General features: G+C 37.1%; 2 protein-coding genes across 3 annotated transcripts in view; both read left to right on the forward strand.

Moving 5' to 3' along the window:
* The first annotated feature begins 394 nt into the window (after positions 1-394).
* On the forward strand, positions 395-4,273 carry LOC306856284 (chloride intracellular channel protein 4-like). 2 transcript variants are annotated; one of them, XM_079395462.1, is made up of 6 exons: positions 395-859; positions 1,241-1,350; positions 2,243-2,368; positions 2,571-2,677; positions 2,994-3,169; positions 3,331-4,273. In XM_079395462.1, the coding sequence occupies exons 1-6, from the start codon at positions 824-826 to the stop codon at positions 3,490-3,492; spliced, it is 717 nt and encodes a 238-aa protein (XP_079251588.1). In that variant the 5' UTR covers positions 395-823; the 3' UTR covers positions 3,493-4,273. The 2 variants fall into 2 exon arrangements, with proteins under 2 accessions (XP_079251588.1, XP_079251587.1); XM_079395461.1 differs by lacking the exon at positions 395-859 and having other exon boundaries at positions 988-1,350; positions 3,331-4,267.
* Positions 4,274-4,330: 57 nt separating this feature from the next.
* LOC306856084 (patatin-like phospholipase domain-containing protein 7) overlaps positions 4,331-21,329 on the forward strand; it is a 30,949-nt gene continuing 13,950 nt past the window's right edge. Inside the window, exons 1-19 of the mRNA XM_079395092.1 lie at positions 4,331-4,523; positions 4,975-5,021; positions 5,575-5,640; positions 7,603-7,690; positions 8,264-8,343; positions 8,688-8,776; positions 8,904-9,044; positions 9,169-9,328; positions 13,623-13,703; positions 13,786-13,914; positions 14,886-14,966; positions 15,990-16,131; positions 16,706-16,789; positions 16,892-16,977; positions 17,065-17,217; positions 17,325-17,402; positions 17,782-17,987; positions 18,821-18,952; positions 20,720-20,843. Coding sequence (XP_079251218.1) covers positions 4,977-5,021; positions 5,575-5,640; positions 7,603-7,690; positions 8,264-8,343; positions 8,688-8,776; positions 8,904-9,044; positions 9,169-9,328; positions 13,623-13,703; positions 13,786-13,914; positions 14,886-14,966; positions 15,990-16,131; positions 16,706-16,789; positions 16,892-16,977; positions 17,065-17,217; positions 17,325-17,402; positions 17,782-17,987; positions 18,821-18,952; positions 20,720-20,843 — 1,965 coding nt within the window. The 5' untranslated portion in view covers positions 4,331-4,523; positions 4,975-4,976. The remainder of the gene's footprint in view (positions 4,524-4,974; positions 5,022-5,574; positions 5,641-7,602; positions 7,691-8,263; positions 8,344-8,687; positions 8,777-8,903; positions 9,045-9,168; positions 9,329-13,622; positions 13,704-13,785; positions 13,915-14,885; positions 14,967-15,989; positions 16,132-16,705; positions 16,790-16,891; positions 16,978-17,064; positions 17,218-17,324; positions 17,403-17,781; positions 17,988-18,820; positions 18,953-20,719; positions 20,844-21,329) is intronic.

Raw genomic sequence — 21,329 nt, forward strand, 5'->3', positions numbered from 1 at the left:
AAATACAGGAATTAAAAGTATCGTTGGCACAAAAAATACAGGAATGAAAAGTATCGTTGGCACAAAAAATACAGGAATTAAAAGTATCGCTGGCACAATATGTTTACCAAATAACCATATCCGTTGAATAAAGCATAGAGTGTACATAAAGCTAATAGTCCAAATATTAAAATCTGTTATCATTTACTGTTATTTTGTACACAAAGCTTAGCAAAATGTTAATTCTTGTCTTTCATTGTATGGAAAAGTGCAGCGTGAACATACTGTCAAATATCGCCTTCTGTCATCTATGGAAGAAAAACAAATTCATATGAGTTTGGAACAACATGACGGTGTGTAAATGAAAACAGAATTTTTATTTTTGGGTAAACCTGGGTAAAATGATTATGTGCCTGTACTTGCAGCGGAGAATGATGGGAGTAGGACAGAACAGAGCAGTTTGGAGAGAAACATTCTATGACTAAAGCCGCAGAGAATGAGGGAAGATACAGGTTGGACAGGTTCGGCCAGTGGGCCGGTATTCTGAACACTCGAGACCAATGGGGTGTGGTGGGAGTTTGGGTTCTAAAAGGGAAACGATAGAAACTGCAGTTGGGAGAGGAAGAAGGAAAGGTTCTGCTTTTAGTACCATCAGTACAACTTAATTCTTCAGAGGTCAAAGCAGGAGACAGACATATCCAAGTGTGAACACGTGAGGTGAAGTGGATTCTAAGAAGGCTCTGAGGTGAATTGATGTAAACCGACTTGATCCGACCTAAGTCAGAGAGAGATCCTGTGCAACTAAGACACCGCAGAAAGAGAAGGAGGTAGAGGAGGACCAGAGATGGCTGAAGCGGCAAAGATTGAACTATTTGTCAAGGTCAGTACTTAAACAGTCAAATATTATCAAATAGTCAACTTGTTGTTGTTGTTAGGCTTAACTTGATTTCTTAAAGATATAGCACATAAAAGTTTGTCTCTTGCAATCTAACCCTTGCTCAAAATGGTTGTACTTCCAATCATTCCTATGACATAACCCTTGAAAACAACATTGGTGGCCTTGAACTGGTCTCTCTAATGATAAGATCTCTAAAACATGTCTGAACAAAGGCGAAATTACTTTAAGAAACAAAAACATGAAAATCTTAATGCCGATGTCAGTGTTGTCATATTTTTTCAGGAAGTAGTTACGTGTAGGCCTACATTAAATAATTTCCATTTTAGGAGATTTAAAGGTTTACTAACTGAATGTTGTCTTCAGGCAAGCGACGATGGTGAAAGTGTTGGTAACTGCCCGTTTTGTCAGCGGCTCTTCATGATACTCTGGCTGAAGGGGGTCAACTTCACCCTCACCACAGTGGACATGAAGAGGTGAGAGATGCCATCAGGATAACAGTTCTTCTGAGATTCCATCCCTTAGGAAAAAAAAATCACAATGAAATCTCTTTAATATCTCAGTTGTTTCTCCTAGACAACAAGATTAAATCAGTGCAAATTGAGATCTACAGAAGATATTTTCCTCTGGAGAAAAACAAAACAAAACACCTCTCCCCTGGAGTTTTAGAAGAGATCTAAACAATGTCTCAAACTCAAAAGTTGTAGATTTCAGTATAAACTCAAATATTTCTCATCAAGCTCAAATGATCTGAGCTGTTATGTTTTATAGCTATGTACTTTTACTGTGCGTCATCATTTGTCTCATTTTACATTTTAATTTCTCTTAAGGAACATTAGGACAAACCTCAGAGAAAAAGTTAGTAGGCTACAAGCTAAAAATGACTTTAGAACTCAGTTACACCTTGCGAGCTATGAAATAACTTCTGAGGAATATAATTTCCTCTGGGATACTCTGACCACAAGGCTATATTTCAGGTTTTTTGTTTAGGGGTGCACTTTAAAGACATTGGGACGCAGGGTGTGTGTGTGTGTGTGTGTGTGTGTGAGAGAGAGAGAGAGAGAGAGAGAGAGACAGAAGCCATTTCCTTATTAGAAGTCAGTCTACCATCAGATTCATTTTGAAACTGATATTTCAAAGTAAATAACAAAAACAAAAAACCTACATACAGGTCTAAAAACTACATATAGGTCAGTTTTTGAGGAGGCATCTCCTAATGCATTTTTGGTTGTTTTTTATTTATAGCAGAGAAGGTAAATACCCTTGAAATACACTAGAATTTATGGCTTAGCAGCACATCCACTGGTCAAAAAAAAAATACCTAAAAAATTATTAAACTCATGACTATTTATTTTTATTCATTTCTAGAGCTCCAGAGGTACTAAAGGACTTGGCTCCAGGTTCTCAGCCCCCTTTCCTCATCTATAATGGAGAGGTGCGTACTGACACCAACAAAATTGAAGAGTTTCTGGAAGAGACCCTTGCTCCCCCACAGTGAGTATGCATTTATGTACCACCTGACCAAAGATTTTATGTATTTCGTTCCTGAAATATAAGAATTCCTGAACGAAAATATATCTTACTGTTTGTAACAAATGCCAAAATGTTATAAATTCAACCCATTACGACATGAAATGAAATAGAAGTTATGTCAGCATCACCCAGTAAATATTTTTGCACCATTTTTGCATTACAGGTATCCCAAGTTATGCTGTCGCTATAAGGAGTCTAACACGGCAGGAGATGACATCTTTCATAAATTCTCAGCATACATCAAAAATCCCAATCCTGGGCTCAATGACAGTAAGTGTCGCCCTTCTCTGAAGTTATTTGGGCAGTGAACCTTAGAAATTAGCTTCAAGGCTTGAAGCCATTTTATGTTTGAAGTATGGAGGCTGTCACTTCTAAACCTTTTGGGAAACATTGTTGCTCTAATTGGTATAGATAGATAGATAGATAGATAGATAGATAGATAGATAGATAGATAGATAGATAGATAGATAGATAGATAGATAGATAGATAGATAGATAGATAGATAGATAGATAGATAGATAGATAGATAGATAGATAGATTTGAATATCAATTCGTTAATAATATGGTGAATGTGTACCTTTCAGTGCTGGAGAAGAAATTTCTAAAGAGTTTGATGAAGTTGGATCAATACCTGTTGACTCCTCTTCCTCATGAACTGGACCAGAATCCAGATTCATCCCAATCCACAAGACATTACCTGGATGGAAATGCGCTCTCTCTTGCTGACTGCAACCTGCTTCCAAAACTGCACATTGTCAAGGTCCTTTTTTTCCCCATTTAGATGAAAATTCAGTAAATTGTCTATTGTAGTGCTGATATAATACAGTTGCTATTTAGTATAAGCGGAATGAAGTGAAATCTTCTCTATGGTCATCAAACTTCATCTTGCTTATAGATTGAAATGTTTTGTTAACTTTATAGGTGGTGTGCAAGAAGTACCGTGGTTTTGAGATCCCCGCAGAGCTAAAAGGCCTCACAAAGTACTTGGACAAAGCATACAAGGAGGATGTGTTCCACCTCACCTGCCCCAAAGACAAGGAGATTCTGATTGCCTACCATTCAGTGGCCAAATATCTCAAGTAAAACTGGACTTCATAGGAGGAGGAGGACAAAGATTGTGTGGAATTTATTGTAAAGTTTTGTTGTTTTGTTTTTGTTATGGGTGGAGGTTGTTTTCGTTCATCATTTAAAAACCACAATTGTGAATACCAGATGCCTGCCTTGTTTGTTCCTGCCATTTTTAGTATTTAAATGTGTGTCACTTTTGTCTGTGGTTTTGATGATTACTTTTGTTTGATAGCCACTCATTTAGAAACGTCTGTGAATGTTTTTTTCAACGTCTGTGTGAAATGAGACATGCAATTGGTCTGAAATTTTAGAAAAAAGAAGACAGAAGCACTAGACTATTCTTACAATGATGTTATTGATGTTAAAGGACACTCTTGAAACGTACAGAATATATAAAACGGCTTGCAAACAAATAAAATTCTTTTGGAAGTAAAATGCTTTATTTTATTGCATTTGGTCAAGCTAAGAGGACTTACAGAAACACAAATGCACACTGAATTATCTCAACACTTTTCCTACAGTCAACAGCAAAACACATGTAGGCTGTGACAGTACATAGTTAATACTAAATATTATTAGGAAACTTCCACATGCATGGTTTTGAATGAATGATCTGGCTCGTTTTTTAAAATATAAAACACGTATTATTAACAAATTTGACGTTAATGACATTTTATTTTTGCTTTATTATACTCCACCACTTTTCATTTTTAATGTCATATTTGGTATATTTATTAATATTTTCTTGTTATCTTACGTTGTTTTGCATGTACTAATTAAAATAAATATTATAGTCAAACAACAGCTATCCCGATTGGCCCCTTGATGTTCCTCGTAGCCAATGAAATTGCACATCACTGCCATGTGAAGGACTGTCAAGGCAACAGCAGAGATTTGATTTCATGAGGCGAAAAAAGAGCTGTCAAAGTTTACAATGCTGTGAAATTTGTGTGGAAACGACAAGAAAGCCAGCCAGCAGTTGTGGCATGAATGAACTGTTTCAAACGGGATTATTTCAGGACCGGTCTTCAATTTCGCTGTGTTTAGTAAGTAAGATACTGTATGCTAGCTAATTAGCATACTAAGTTACTCTTTCACGTATAAACCACCCGCTAAAGAGGCGTTTTTGTAAGATATGTGCGTTTTATTGATATTTTTGTGCAACGAGTCTAAGCCTAATACAGAATTCAGCTGTTTGTATAAGTTGACGTTGTTGTTTACTCTTTAAATATCTGTAACGCCCATAACACACATCCATGTCATCCCTGCTTCAATGAGAATATAAACACTGCTTCATATGTAACTGGCATGCTTGATTTTCCATCGGATTAAGCGCAACTAAAACAGAAGTTCGTCTGTCAACACTTTACTCACAGAAAGCTTCAGACTTTTAGACTGTTGTCTTGCTCTCAGCTTGTCATTCAAAAGAAAAAAAGGGTCATGTTTTAAATATAACTAAATGCATTCTCCATAAACTGAGTGATTTAGTGTTTTCAGAAATGGGAGCGAGTGAGAATAAGAATGAAGATCAGTGCATGTATCCTGTAAGTATCTCACTGTCTCACATTTATGTCACTTTTTCATGTTATGAATTTAAGTTAATCATTATCAGTTCACATACTTTGCTGATTGTTTGTCCACTCACTGTTTATTAAAAATGTACAGTATGGTGTTCGCAAAATGACTAAAAACAGGTTTGACATGAGGACGAGTAAGTAATGACAGTATTTTCAGTTTTGGTAAGGAATGTTGGATTAGTGGTTGAGCAGATCCTTTTTTTTTTTTTTTTTTTAACAAGGGGAAGTGCTTTTGTGTTTTTGTGCAAGGCAGGAAGCAGCTGATCAAGCACCGTCCTCTTTGAGTCTTGTTTGATCTTAATTTTTTAGTCTGAATTAAAAAATAAACATTACTTCAAAGAAACCCCACATGAGATGATTTTTTTTAAATCAAATTGTATTGTTCTGTGGAACAAATGTAAATAAATTATAAATACAAACATAAAAGTGTGTTTTATCCAGAGTTTTTTTTTTTTCAAACCAAAACAGACATAATTGTGAGTGAGTCTGATTGTTTGTATATTGGTGTGTATTTCCTCAGGCTATTGGGAGTGAAATTCGTTCCCGCCTGCAGCAGTTTGTGGAGGAGAGGATGCAGACCACCATGGTACAGAAACTCACCAATGTGTTCTCTGAATTGAAGGGATTGTTCACCCAAAAATGAAAATTCACCTCATGTCATTCCAAACCCATAAGACCTTCATTCATCTTCAGAACACAAATAAATTAAATTTTTGATGAAATCCATGAGCTTTCTTACCCTCCATAGACAGCCAGGAGGCATGCGTTGTGGTACTCTTGTGAATGGCAGCTTACTGACCTGGAAGAGAAGACATTTTTTTGTTTTCTTTTCGCACCAAAAGTGTTGTTATAGCTTTATAAAATTACGGTTGAACCACTGATGTCACATGTACTATTTTACCATTGTCCTTACTACTTTTCTGTGCCTTGAACGTTGTAGTACCCTTGCTGTCTATGGAGGATCAGAAAGTTCTCGGATTTCATCAAAAATATCTTAATTTGTGTTCTGAAGATGAACGAAGGTCTTACGGGCTTGGAACGACAGGGTGAGTAATTAATGACAGAATTTTCATTTTTGGGTGAAGACCTATTCACACCAAGAACAATAGCAAATGCCGCAGTTTTTTTGTCTGCCGCTTTAAATGCTCAAGCGCATTAAAGTCAGGTGGATTCTGAATGACTGTCAATATTTTTTTCTTTAATCAGTTAAAAAATTTGAAAGTGATTCCAACTAGATTGTTTGTCTGTGTTGTTATCGTTATAGTTGTTCTGTGGACTTTGCTGTCCTTTTAAATTTAGAACAGTTTTTAAAACCATCTGTTCTCGTTCTTGATGTGAACAACAGGCCTTTACTCTGTCAAGTCAATATTTTTATTGAATACAATGCAAATTTTGTCAAAGCAGCTTTACATCGGCTTAATATAAAGCTGGGTGGCTTTACAGTATTTAGACGGGAAAATAATTTGTTGAAATATTGTCATTCTCCTCTGGCCAGACAAAATCATCAGTTTAAATCTAGGCTAAAGCAGAATCAGATTGTGCAAAGGACTCATCTGGTTCCTGTGGTCTTGTCCCAATGGCCATCTTGGAGACAGCGTCTTCACTGGGGATCAGTCTCTGGGGCTCATCTAGGTGTCGTGGCTGTAGAGGTCATCTCTAGGTGCTGATCCACCATCTGATCTGGATACAGTCTGGATCTGGGTGGCTACGGTGACCTCGGAATAAGAAAGAAACAGACTAATATTAGCGTAGATGCCATTCTTCTAACAATGTATAAAAGTACATCAGGTGTTTTGGGAAGTGTTCCCGGTTAAGGTTGACCTAATTAATGCAGCCTAACAATCCTTTGATGGATTTGAATTATAGAAATACGATGGTGTATTATGTGTAAGCCAGGTTAAAGAGATGGGTGTTTATTCTAGATTTAAACTGACCGAGTGTGTTTCCTTCCCGAACAGTGTTAGGTAGATTATTCCAGGGTTTGGGCGCTAAATAGGAAAACGATTTCCCGCCCGCAGTTGATTTTGATATTCTAGGTATTATCAAATGGCCAGAGTTTTGAGATCGCAGCGGACGTGAAGGACTATAATGCGATAAGAGCTCACTCAAATACTGAGGTGCCAAACCATTCAGGGCTTTATAGGTAATTAGCAAGATCTTAATGTATACGATGTTTAATAGGGAGCCAGTGCAGTGTTGAGAGAACCAGGTTAATATGGTCATACTTCTTGGTTCTAGTAAGAACTCTAGCTGCTGCATTTTGAACCAGCTGGAGTTTGTTTATTAAACGTGCAGAACAACCACCCAATAAAGCATTACAATAATGTTTTATTGGCATTAGCATTACAGCTGTACAGATTATGTAATGGGTTGAACGATAAACCCATTTTAATGAGATTTTGTGAATATTATTTGCTCTGTTACTGAAAACATATTTTGATGAAAGTGAAATCAAAAGTCCAGTAGTAGAGGATGATATTTATCAGTTTTCCTGTAATATCAGATAAATTCCCTTATCTTACATTTCTGTGACTTTTGTCTGCTCCAGCTGACGGGTGTATTGATCGGTGCCGTGGTGGCGATGTGTCTGATAGGAATCTCTGTGCTTTTCATCTACCGCAGATATAAACTGGCAAGTATGTGTCACTTCTGTGCCCAAAACAGATTCTTTCACACTGTTATTAAGGTTTATGTCTAAAGAACTGCATACTGGTTTGAGCATCATGTTGTTTTTACGTTGCTGCTCAGTTCTAATACTCGAGTAAGTGTCTTATGGTCATACCGTTAAAAAGGTTGGGGTCAGTAAAATGTTTCCTTTTATTTATTTTTTTTTGAAAGATGCTCACCAAGTTTGCATTTTATTTAATCAAAAATACAGTAAAAACAGTAATATTGTGGAATATTATAATAAAAAATGTAAACTTTCTATTTTGATATATTGTAAAATTTAATTTATTCCTGTGAGGGTAAAGTTTCACCAGCCATTACTCCAGTCTTTATTGTCACATGATCTTTCAGAAATCAATATGCTGATTAATATTCTAATATGCTGTTTATTTCTATATTGTATAATTATCAATGTTGAAAATAGTTGTGCTAAATAATAGTTAATTTCTTTACAAAAATGTCACTGACCACCAAACTTTTGAATGGTAGTGTATGTCTAGCGTACTACTATTCTTTATGCATTTGCTTATGTGTATTTTAAGATCAACAGGCTGGTGTTCCTCGCTATCGCTTCAGAAAAAGAGATAAAGTGCTCTTTTACGGCAGGAAAATCATGAGAAAGGTAGGTCACGGCTCACTGAAATCCATTTGCTTACTTGTTATTTACACCCTGTTTTAGCTGGTGATTAATAATCACATTCATAGCAGTCTATTTGTGCTCCAAGATAAACAGCTGAGTGTTCAGATTCTGACTCTGTAGAGACTTGCTTCAGTACTCATTTCTAGGTGTAATCAAAACTGACATCTGCTGAAACTTCAGTCTTCCTCCACTGGAGGGCAGCATAGAGTGTGCTAAGTGGCATATGGTTGTCCTGTATGTGTGGCACTGTATGACTAACAGCCTGATATTTTTATTTGCTCTCCATCCTCCACTTTTTTTTTTTTTTTTCTATTTCTATCTTTCAGGTCCAGACCTTGTCCTCGACACCATCCTCCTCCTCGGTGTCTAAGCAGCGCTCTCGGAAGAGGCCTAAAGTTCTTAGTATAGCACGCAGGTATGTTTAGCTTCTCATACCTAATTTTTACAGAACATATGGTATCTTGTTTTATCGCCCACACATTTTAAGTCAGGAGCTGTCTGATCAGTGCTTCTTGTTTGACTCCTGCTATGATGTCATGCAGGATCCTGCGGATCAGGAAGGAGCCGCCCACTTTGCAGCCCAAAGAACCCCCTCCCTCTCTCCTGGAGGCGGATCTCACTGAATTTGACGTGCAGAACTCAAACCTGCCCTCAGAGGTGCTCTACATGCTCAAGAACGTCAGGTGAACAACTCTGACCCTGTGGGTTCACATGATCATAGCTGAACTGCATACAAATCACATGATACTTTTTCAGTCTAATGGAATGTCTTGTGTTCGTCTAAAGTCAAATGTTGATCCTTTTCAGGGTGCTTGGTCATTTTGAGAAACCTTTGTTTTTGGAGCTGTGTCGGCACATGGTGTTTGTGGAGCTGCAGGAGGGAGAGGGGCTGTTCAAGCCCGGGGATGATGATGACAGCATTTATGTGGTTCAGGATGGAAGGCTGGAGCTTTGCATTCATGAGTTTGTAAGGATGAGCTTTAGAAGAACTTTTAGAAGTAATCCATTAATACAGCAGTTGTTTAGAGAATATCAGTTGACTCACTCATCAGCCTCATACAAATGACAATTTGCGCACTACGCTTTACTACAGGTTAAAATTTTTAGTTAATCTTAGTTAAGGCTACATATAACCCTAGGTTAAGAAGTGATTCGTGAACACCACTTTTATTGTACTGTATAATTATATATATGTATGTATGTATTTGTGTGTGTGTATATATATATATATATATATATATATATACACACACACACACACACACTCACCTAAAGGATTATTAGGAACACCATACTAATACAGTGTTTGACCCCCTTTCGCCTTCAGAACTGCCTTAATTCTACGTGGCATTGATTCAACAAGGTGCTGAAAGCATTCTTTAGAAATGTTGGCCCATATTGATAGGATAGCATCTTGCAGTTGATGGAGATTTGTGGGATGCACATCCAGGGCACGAAGCTCCCGTTCCACCACATCCCAAAGATGCTCTATTGGGTTGAGATCTGGTGACTGTGGGGGCCATTTTAGTACAGTGAACTCATTGACATGTTCAAGAAACCAATTTAAAATGATTCGAGCTTTGTGACATGGTGCATTATCCTGCTGGAAGTAGCCATCAGAGGATGGGTACATGGTGGTCATAAAGGGATGGACATGGTCAGAAACAATGCTCAGGTAGGCCGTGGCATTTAAACGATGCCCAATTGGCACTAAGGGCCTAAAGTGTGCCAAGAAAACATCCCCCACACCATTACACCACCACCAGCAGCCTGCACAGTGGTAACAAGGCATGATGGATCCATGTTCTCATTCTGTTTACGCCAAATTCTGACCATCTGAATGTCTCAACAGAAATCGAGACTCATCAGACCAGGCAACATTTTTCCAGTCTTCAACCGTCCAATTTTGGTGAGCTCGTGCAAATTGTAGCCTCTTTTTCCTATTTGTAGTGGAGATGAGTGGTACCCGGTGGGGTCTTCTGCTGTTGTAGCCCATCCGCCTCAAGGTTGTGCGTGTTGTGGCTTCACAAATGCTTTGCTGCATACCTCGGTTGTAACGAGTGGTTATTTCAGTAAAAGTTGTTCTTCTATCAGCTTGAATCAGTCGGCCCATTCTCCTCTGACCTCTAGCATCTACAAGGCATTTTTGCCCACAGGACTGCCGCATACTGGATGTTTTTCCCTTTTCACACCATTCTTTGTAAACCCTAGAAATGGTTGTGCGTGAAAATCCCAGTAACTGAGCAGATTGTGAAATACTCAGACCGGCCCGTCTGGCACAAACAACCATGCCACGCTCAAAATTGCTTAAATCACCTTTCTTTCCCATTCTGACATTCAGTTTGGAGTTCAGGAGATTGTCTTGACCAGGACCACACCCCTAAATGCATTGAAGCAACTGCCATGTGATTGGTTGATTAGATAATTGCATTAATGAGAAATTGAACAGGTGTTTCCAATAATCCTTTAGGTGAGTGTGTGTGTATATATATATATATATGTATGTGTGTTTTAGAAAGGGCCCCGGACAACAAATCATACCTAATATATACATTTTTTTTTAATAAAAAATATAGAAAATTATTAATTAAATTGGATACATTTATTAAAAAAGCTTTATTAAAAGTGACTATCAAATTTATTTTAAATATTTATGTGCTCATGATTAGTTTCAGCTGCTGATGAATAAGGATAAACAATTTTTAAAAAAGTAAAATCTTTTTCTTTAAAATTAGAAACCCACACACACACACACATACAATTATTAGAACACTAGTATTTTCACTTTTGCTGTTGTGTGTCAGTAGGAAATATTAGTTTACATTTCCAAACATTCAATTTGCTATTAATTGTAATAATCCAGTGAGATTTTTGTTTGCACAAGGAGTCTGACAACAGCCAGTGCTCCACACAGAGTCCTGATCTCATCATCATCCAGTCTGTCTCGAATGTCATGAAGAAACAGAACAAACTGAGACAGACTAAATCCATAAGAACTGTGGCAACGTCTCCAAGATGCTTCAAGAAACCTATCTGCAAAGCTACCTGAAAAACTATTGCAGGTAGGTTTCTTGAAGCAACTTGGAGACGTTTCCACAGTTCTTCTGGATTTAGTCCGTCTCAGTTTGTTATATATACAGTGCCCTCCATAAGTATTGGAACAGTAAAGACAAAATTGCTCTGTTGCCTGTGGAGTCAAGACATTTGCAAATATAATTAAAAGATGAATATGAGACAAAACTACAGAATGTCACATTTTATTATTAGCCGTTTCAACACATACATGTTTTACCAAATAAAAAGAACAGCACTTTTAGAGTTCATCTCACTATGTGAGCATAAGTATTGGGACAGTTGAACATAAGGCAGATATAAAAGATTAAAAGCTATTATTTAGTTGCAGATCCCTTGATCACAATCACAGCAGCGAGTCTGTGACCCATAGACATCACCAGACTCTTGGTCTCATCCTTTGAAATGCTTTTCCCAGCCTTTAATGCAGCCAATTCCAATTGTTGCTTGTTTTGGGGAGTTTCTGCCTTTACTCTCCTCTTCAGCTGGTGAAATTCATGTTCAATCAGATTTAAATCTGGAGATTGACTTCAATCTAAGACTTTCCATTTCTTTGCCCTTATAAATTCCTTGACTGAACTGGCAGGGTGTTTTGGGTCATTGTCCTGATGCAATATGAAGCACTTCCCAATGAATCTGGTGACATTTTCTTGAATATTGGTAGGCAAGATGGATTTGTACCCTTCCAAATTCATTCTGCTATACTGTCATCATACATTAAGTCATCAGTAAAGTTGAGAGGGCCTGTTCCAGAGACAGCCATGCATGCCCATGCCATGACACCACCTCCACCATGCTTTACAGATGAGGCTGTATGCTTGGGATCATTTGCAGTTCCCTTTTTTCTCCACATTTTTCCTTTCCCATCACTTAGATAAAGGTTCATCTTTGTCTCATCGGTCCATAAACACAGTTCCAAAACTCTTCTGGCTCACCTTTGTGCTTTTTTGCAAACTCTAATCTTGCCTTTCTATTTTTGGTGTTGGTCAGAGGTTTGCATCTCGCTGTGTAGCATCTGTAATTCTGTGTCAAAGTCTCCTGAGGACAGTAGATTGTCAGAGCATCACCCCAGCTTTCTGGAAGTTGTTGGTGATTTTACAGACACGTCTTTTATGGTCCATTTTAACAGCTTTTATAATTTGTCTGTCATCAAGTACTGTTGTTTTCTCTGCCGATCAGGTCGTTGTTGGTTGCTGGTGTCGCTGGTGGTTTCCAAACTCTTGATTTCTCCATGCCCTTTGTTTTCGCCAGAGCTCTAATTGACTTCCTCTTTTCTTTTAGCATCCAAATCACTTGCTTTTCTCTGAGTCAGCTCCCTCATCTTCATCCTGGTTTGTGTGTCATCATCGAATGCAAGATTCAGAATACAGAAGTAATGAATATAACTGATACGACATATTCCCTGATTTTAATATCTGAAGAATTAATGCAACAGGACACAGCTGATCACTTAGAAAGGCCTGTGAGGCAACTGTTCCAATACTTATGCTCACATCAGATAGAGGGATGAAACTGTAAAAGTGCTGAACTTCTTAGCTGGTAAAACATCTGTGTGTTGAATCACCCAATAATAAAATGTGACATTCTGTAGTCTCATATTCATCTTTTAATCATATTTGTAAATGTATTGACTCCACAGCCAACAGAGCAATTTTGTCTTCACTGTTCCAATACTTTTGGAGGGCATATATATACAGTGTATATGTGTGTGTGTGTGTATATATATATATATATATATATATATATATATATATATATATATATATATATATATATATATATATATATATATATATATATCACACATACATATATATATATATATTGCATACACACACATACTTAATATATATTATAATATATGTAGTTTGTTTATAAACACAGGTTTAAAAAGGTTGTGAGTGTACCATTTTAAGTGTGAAAAGGCAACTAATAAAATAGTGTTTTGTTGGGTTCAGTATCTTAGAAAATGGAAATGTTATTGGTTTGAACCCCACAGCAAATGATTTATGAACAATCACTATTATTTCCTTGATTAACCTCTGGTTTCGTCACCTGGTATGTCCCTGCAGTAAATTCCTTGTATGTCACCTTGAATAAGAAATGTCAGCTAAATGGCAAATGAGTAATTAAACTTAGCGCCCTCTCCTAACGTTATTATATTATCTCTCTGTATGTGTGTCTTTTAGGATGGCACAGAGCCTGTGGTGAAGGACGTGTTGCCTGGGGACAGCGTTCACAGTCTGCTCAGCATTCTAGACATCATTACAGTAAGTTCTCTGTCTGCCTTCCCGACGACTTATCCAGCTCCAATACACTGAGATTAATTTTGGATCTTCCCTTTTCCTCCAGGGTTATCCTGCTCCCTATAAAACTGTGTCTGCTCGTGCAGCGGTCAGGTCTACCATATTGCGTCTGCCTGCCTCAGCTTTCCAGTCAGTGTTTGAGAAATACCCAGAGACGCTAGTGAGAGTCATACAGGTACAGAGGGGCACGAACTCTTGCATGGCTGTCTGTATCAATGTGACCTCTGTCTTACTGAACATCTGTCTCAACCACACTGTAATAATGGGCATACTCTACACTTTTTTTTTTTATTTTAAATCATGTTTTTTTTTTCTACAAAGTCCACCTTGTAAAGTTCACAAAGGTATCTTTATAGCTCTATATTAAAGCATAATACACACCGTAGTTGGAAAAATTAAGCCAATAATTGTTTTCATTTTAAGATTAGTAGATGTTATATGGCCTATATTAAGATTCAATAGTACTACATATAAATGTTGTTGTTGTTATTATTATATAATTATTATCATCATTAACATTGGTGTTAGTAATATTACAATTAAAATTATTTACAATCTAAAGCAAACATTACAAGCTAAAATGGTTGTCAAAGTCATTTTAAATGTTACATGTCAATTTAGGCATCACAACTTTTATATAATATACAGTGTGAAAAATTCATTTTAATTTGATCTGAAGATTGCATTTAACAGTATTATTAAATTAGTAGTGCTTTTAACGTTTTAACAAACATTAGATGACTGGAAAGGTTATCTAAATGTTAAACTGAAGGAAATTAGCACAATTAAACATCCAATATTGCCTGATACAGGCAAATAAAGAATAATATTATTTATAATATGAAATGTTGAAGGTTACTGATGCAGTTAAAGTGACAATTTTTGTATGTTTTACATTCTTCAATGGTCTGGCTGTGAAGGGAACATAGTGATGTGAAAAGTTAGACTATGTCTACATTGCATATCAAACATCTTTAGTTCAAAAGAGCAAAAAAAGTCAAATTTCTTTCCATGATATGGCATGATATGATACTGCACAGACACTGGCATATTATTTGTCAGACCGCAAACTGTTATTTACAGAAATAAACATAGTAATTTAGATGAATGATAGTGTTAATTTGTGGCTCGTTTATGTCTGTTTAGATAATCATGGTGCGTCTGCAGCGAGTCACTTTCCTGGCACTTCACAACTACCTGGGACTGACGACAGAGCTTTTCAATCAGGTTGGAGAAAGAGTACACACGTACATCTCAGCATTATTACTTTTAGGATCACACACACGCACTCAATCACTTCTAAAATATGTGCTTTCCTCACACACACACACTCTGTGTTATTTCATGCTACGTTAACCCCCATCGGCATAATCACTCCTGCGCTGGAGCCGTAAAGCTCAGCTAGAATGAATAACATGGATCATAAGACTACAGCTTTCATTTAAAGGACACCGACTTTAACACCCTCTGGGTGGAAATCTCCCATGAGCCATCACTGCATGTCACAGCACAACCCTACACACACGTAACTCTCCCCTCATAGTGCGGACAGTCCGAGGGAGTTGTTTTCCCTCTTCTTCTTTTTTGATTTAAGAAGTACTTTTGGCTTGCGCTGTGAATTTGAGTTCTCTCCCATCGGCTATAAATACAATTTAGTCCCAACAGCAGGCAAGGCTACGTGACAACACAGCATAAACTCAGTGCAGTTCTCACATTTATCGTTTTGTGTTGTTCTGCTTACCTGGGTGATGAGTTTAAGTGTAAATATGAATGAGGTTTAATGGTAAATAAGGATGTTGAAAAGGAAAAATCTATTTTTTTATGTTATAGTTATGTTCCTGTTTGTTTCATACAGTTTTGAGCCTTTTTAAGTATATTTAGCAAAAGTTATGACTTCAATTTTAGTCAAGCTTTTGTATGGCTTTAGAAGACTTGAAATATAGTGCCAAAGTCATTTAAACCAATTAAATTATATTTTTATGGTCTTTTTGGATAATGTTTGGTCATTTTGGATTAGCAAATTACAAGTTTCTAAAATAAAAAATTAATTAATCAACCTCGACACAAAAATTAAGTGACCCACAAATTATTATTATTATGAGTAATTAAAAGACTATGGTTTTTAACTAGTTCAGAGTTGTTTGAGTTATAATCAATGGCTGTTACTTTAGACCGGTAAAATTGATGTGTGTGTCCTAGATGCTTGTAAGTGTCTATTCTTTGTGTGTGTGTGTGTGTGTGTGTGTGTAGGAGAGACAAGCAGTGCCGCTGTCTGCGGTCAACAGTGTGCTTACCGAGGGGAGTCCCAGCAGAGTCCCACGCAGACCCCACTTACAGACACAAACAGAAGACGAGCACCTGCAGGGCTCCAGAGAGAACTTGACAGACTCAGGTACACGTTTGTTTTTCATCTATTCTTTTGAGTTTGTTCTTTGCAATGAATGCAGTCTAAATAGTTCACAAATTGCTGTGTGTGTGTGTGTGTGTGTGTGTATACATACATATATATTCAAATTTAATTAAATTCTTTAATAAATCCCATAAATCTTCCATAAATTTTTCTTCAGCACTAAATCCACATATTAGAATAAGTATACGCAATTAAGAATTTTTATTTTATTTTGTGTTTTTTACAATAATATTTCACTATTACTGCTTTTGCTGGGGTTTTTTTTTAATCAAATAAATGCAGTCTTGGTGAGCATAAGAGACATTCAAATACATTACACAAACCATACCATCTTACAAATCCTTTAAAGAAGCCTTTCCCTGAGTAAAACAAAACAAAACTTTGCATTTGTGATATTGACTTTATTAATATTTTTGCTTCTAGTGTTTTTGTCAGATTTTGCTTTGTCTAAAGACAGTTTTCCTGAAGTCAGAAGGAGCTTTTTTTCACAAAAATACAGATTTACAGGAATATTGTTCATGGCTGTATTGAGTGATACAAATGTCTCATCACTTAGATGGAGGGCAAGCTGGTTCATATGAAAACACGTCCACAGTCGCGCGGAGGTCTCGCTCGGTCTCAATGCCTGTAGAGAGCTCAGGTAACAGATAAGCTACCATCTGTCTATCCACTCTTATTCGCACCACACAGAAATGACACCTCTAGTACTAAACTCTGCAAACTAGATCTGGTTTATGTGCAGGAGTGGCAGGAAATGACCTAAACATGGCTTATGAACGGGCCCGAGTCACCATAGATGACCCTCCATCCAGTTCTGTCATTCACAAGGTTTTGTTTCCTCCACCATTTTATCTCTCTCTCATCCTATATATCTCTACATATTAAAAAAACAAATGATCTTGATATGTTCTGCAGTCCATTTTGAAGAAGAGTGTGACCATGCAGCACGCGCCGTCCGCTGTGATTCACTACACCGACAATGCACCACACTCTGACGTTCCTCCTAGTAAAGTGGGCGCCATTTTCCAGGCCGCCAAGAAGGATCTGCTGGGGATTATTCCGCTGCAGGTCAAAATACATCTCCATTAGTGGGATATGAGTTCATGGTTTATGTATGTTTAGATTGATTTATGTGTTTGTGTTGAATATTTTTATTGGGCTGTGTGTGTGTCCAGGACCCCAGTTTGCTGGAGGGCAGAGTAACGCTCCATCAAGTTAAAGCTGGATCTATTGTAGCTCGCCAAGGAGATCAGGTCAGACATCACGCAGAAAAGGAATATGAAATGGCTAAAAACCCAGTGAGCTGAATGGCTGTTTGCTGCCAATATTTGTTCACAGACAACTTTCTAACCAAAATAGTGATTTATTTGTGATGCTTTTAATTAACATAGGATGACATAAGGATGCATTCAAAATTAGGTATTTTAGAAAGGGGTGTAATATTGTTGCCTAATTTTATGTAAACTTTTGCTTCAGTCGACGACCTGTGATGCCCAAAAATGTTGTCTAAATTGGCAGCTCACTAGATTTTGAAACCTAGCCAGTGAGAATAGCTAGACATTTTAATGGATTTCTAATATGTTACTCTGTCCAAATGATTTGCTTGACTGTGTGTGGTTGTGTGTCCCTCAGGATGTAAGTGTGCAGTTTGTGATCTTGGGCACGTTGCATGTGCACCAGAGGATGATTGACCGAGAGGTGAACACGTGTCTGTTCGTGGCTCACCCAGGAGAGCTGGTGGGTCAGCTGGCCGTATTGACGGGTGAGCCACTTATCTTCTCCGTACGGGCACATCGGGACTGCAGCTTCCTGTCCATCTCGAAAACGCACTTCTATGAGTAGGTTTTCAGTCCACCCTTCTAATGTTAGTCTAGATTTTTCAGTCTCTTGAATCTGACATAACACTAATATTGAATAGTTTGGTGTCAATAAGATGTTTTCAAGTAAATGCTGTTCTGTTTAACTTTCTATTAAAAAACAATTCTGAAAGAAATGTATTACAGTTTCCATAAATTAAGCAGCACAACTGTGACAATAATAAGAAATGTTTTTGAGCCCCAAATTAGCATTTTAAAATGATTTCTGAAGGATCATGTGACACTGAAAACACTGAAGCTGAAAATTCAGCTATGCAGATTCACAAAGAGAAACTGCAAAAATATTAAAATAGACAAGTTATTTATAATTGTAATAATAAAAAATCCACCCTTTGTCAGCATAATAGCCGCCTTTGAAAAAAATCTTACACACCCAAACTTTTAAATGGTCTGATGTGTAAAATGAGCCATTAATTGATATGGCCATAATAGACTGTTATTGAAGAAAAAAAAAAAAAATGTTCAGATAATTGCTCTATAACTGCTGTATAGAATGCACAGAAGAAATTAGCAGGAATTTAATCAGAATTTCTTTCTGGCCACAAATAATAAGTCCTTTTATGTCCAATGATTTTCTTTATAATTGGTTCATTTCTGTGCATGTAAAATGAGTATCACCTGCACCAAGATATAGTAGAATAATGCATAGTTATACATTACTGTTTAATCTGTTTAATTTAACTTATTGTTGACATTGTCAGGCAAATAATGAACAAACTCACTCTGGTTACTGGTTTTAATGGTTCTCCAGCTGACATGTTGATACGCTCCCATATTTACTTGTGTGTTGTCAGGATCATGCGAGCTGAGCCCACGGTGGTGCTGAATGTGGCTCATACAGTTGTAAGAAGGATGTCACCTTTCGTCAGACAGATTGATTTTTCCCTTGACTGGATGGCTGTGGAGGCGGGCAGAGCTGTCTACAGGTCCACTTCATTTCCTCACATATTTACTGGTTACATATTTTTTTTTTCACCCTATTTATTTTCTCTCAACCTTCAACCTCTTTATTAGTATAGAAAAGTACCTAGGGCCAATTTTACTAAACAGGACAAATTAGCACGAGAGCACAATTCCAATACAGCACCGATGGGCGTGGAAATTTCTGCGGGAACACAGACGCAACATCTCATTTACATATTGACCAATGCAATATACCATGTGCAGCGCAAATTAGAGTAGTCGCAAATAAAGAAATAAAGCCACAATACATTGAAAAGAACCGAAGGCCAAAAAATTAATGTTTGCTAGAAGTTTTGATAGACCTGGTATTGCGTGACTCCTAGTTGAGGGTTCCAAGTCATCTTTTATTTCCTGAAGCAAGTTAAAAATATCATGGCTTGGCAAATGATATTTTCGGATAATGTGTTCCTCTGGCATTACAAATAAATTAATACGTGTGGAAAAAAACCCTCTCCCTTCTACCACACGCTCTCTGTTCTCTGCGGTGCCTCCTCCTACCAACACTAATTGCAGCCATTTCAAGCGGAAAATAGTTTAAGACATGCTTTTTTTGGGCGTTAAATAATGGTGCAAATGCCAGTAATTTGACAAGCGCAAATGTTAGTAAAACGTGATTCATTTGAATACTCTCCTCGTATAACTTTTGTGTCTGAAAGGGAAACTCCTGCAAATGCATATTCAATAAAGTCAGGCGCAAAAGTAACTGAGTCCATGTCTTTTCAGCGCTAATTCGTCACTGCGCGTCTTTAGTAAAACCTGACAGTACAATATTAATGCCAAAAGACTGTTTGCGCTGGGGCAAGCTGTTAGTAAAACTGGCCCTTAGTGTGCTACTTGGCCAAATGAAACCTTTTAATTTAGCAGGTATTAATTTTTTACTATTTCAGCTGCATCCAGTTGTGGAAAATCTTACAATGAAGACCAACTCTTTATTTACTCCCTTGGTTTTGAAAATATACAGTACCGTTCAAAAGTCTTTTTTTTTTTTTTTTGAAAGAAATACTTTATTCAGCAAGCATGCATGAAATTAATCAAAAGTCACAGCGAAGACATTTATAATGTTACAAAAAATATATATATTTCTAATAAATTATGTTCTTTTGAATTTTCTAGTCATCAAAAAATCCTGAAAAATATATGTTTTCCACAAAAAAAGTTCTTTCTGAAGGACCATGTGACATTGAAGACTGGAGTAATAGCTGCTAAAAATTCAGCTTTGCCATCACAGGAATTAGTTATATATAAAAAATATAAAACAATTTTTTTATTGCAATAATATTTTGCAATACAAGTGTTTTTACTGTATTTTTAATCAAATTAATGCAGCCTTGCTGAATGTAAGAGACTTTTTTCCAAAAAAAACAAAACAAAAACGTACTGATCTTAACCTTTTAAACAGTAGTGTATATTTGAGAAGCACCTATAAGTGTGTCATTTGCATGTCCTCATAGTTTTGACCGTGTAGTGTATATATTAATAAGAAATGTCCTTCATAACAGTTTTTTAGCTCTCCTAAGAGGAGCTCCCAGATAAACTCTATTGTTATGATCTTTTTCTCTCCACTTTTCGTATGCCTCCTCTGTAAGAGATTTGGACAGAATACAATCTAATAAACTTGGTGATTTCTTTTCCTCTTCTGCCCCTCTGGCTGAGACAGATAAGCTTCCTCAGCATTTCATAAATCTTCTATGATAAACGACCTCATCTTTCTCTCTCTTTTTCGCTCTCAGGCAGGGTGATAAGTCTGACAGTACTTTTATAGTGCTCAGCGGCCGCCTGCGTTCCGTCATCATGAAGGAGGATGGGAAAAAGGAGCTGACTGGAGAGTATGGTCGAGGAGATCTCATTGGAGTGGTGAGCTATTCCACTTGCACAACATATATTGTAACACAATAACTTCTAGTCAAACTTATTCCTATCTCCTATTTAGCTCCTTTAATGCCATGAAAGCATTTATGGTATTTTAATCAATTCTAAAGAGCTTTATAGTCACAATCAGCATCCGAGATCAGTTTTCATGATTGTACCTTGAGTTTCATAACCTTTCATAACTTTAGATTTTCTAAGATGACTCAAAGATGAATCAGATATTGTTCCATGTTATATAATGCTGCATATGTACTCTATAGAAAGTAGCCCTATTGCATGTGCAGCATCTCCTAGAATAGCTTTGGTGACATTTACTGGCGTTTATGTATTCAGTAAATTTGTGCCACCTAATCAGGTGTGCATCAGAGAAAATAAACTCAGTATCTCCCAGGAGATCCCTCTCTCTAGTCATTCATAATGTTTTATTGTGATTGGCTGATGCCTTTTGCGTCTCTGTGGTACGCCTATGCT

This window comes from Barbus barbus (genome assembly GCF_936440315.1).
Source record: "Barbus barbus genome assembly, chromosome: 36".
Classification (NCBI taxonomy): Eukaryota; Metazoa; Chordata; class Actinopteri; order Cypriniformes; family Cyprinidae; genus Barbus; species Barbus barbus.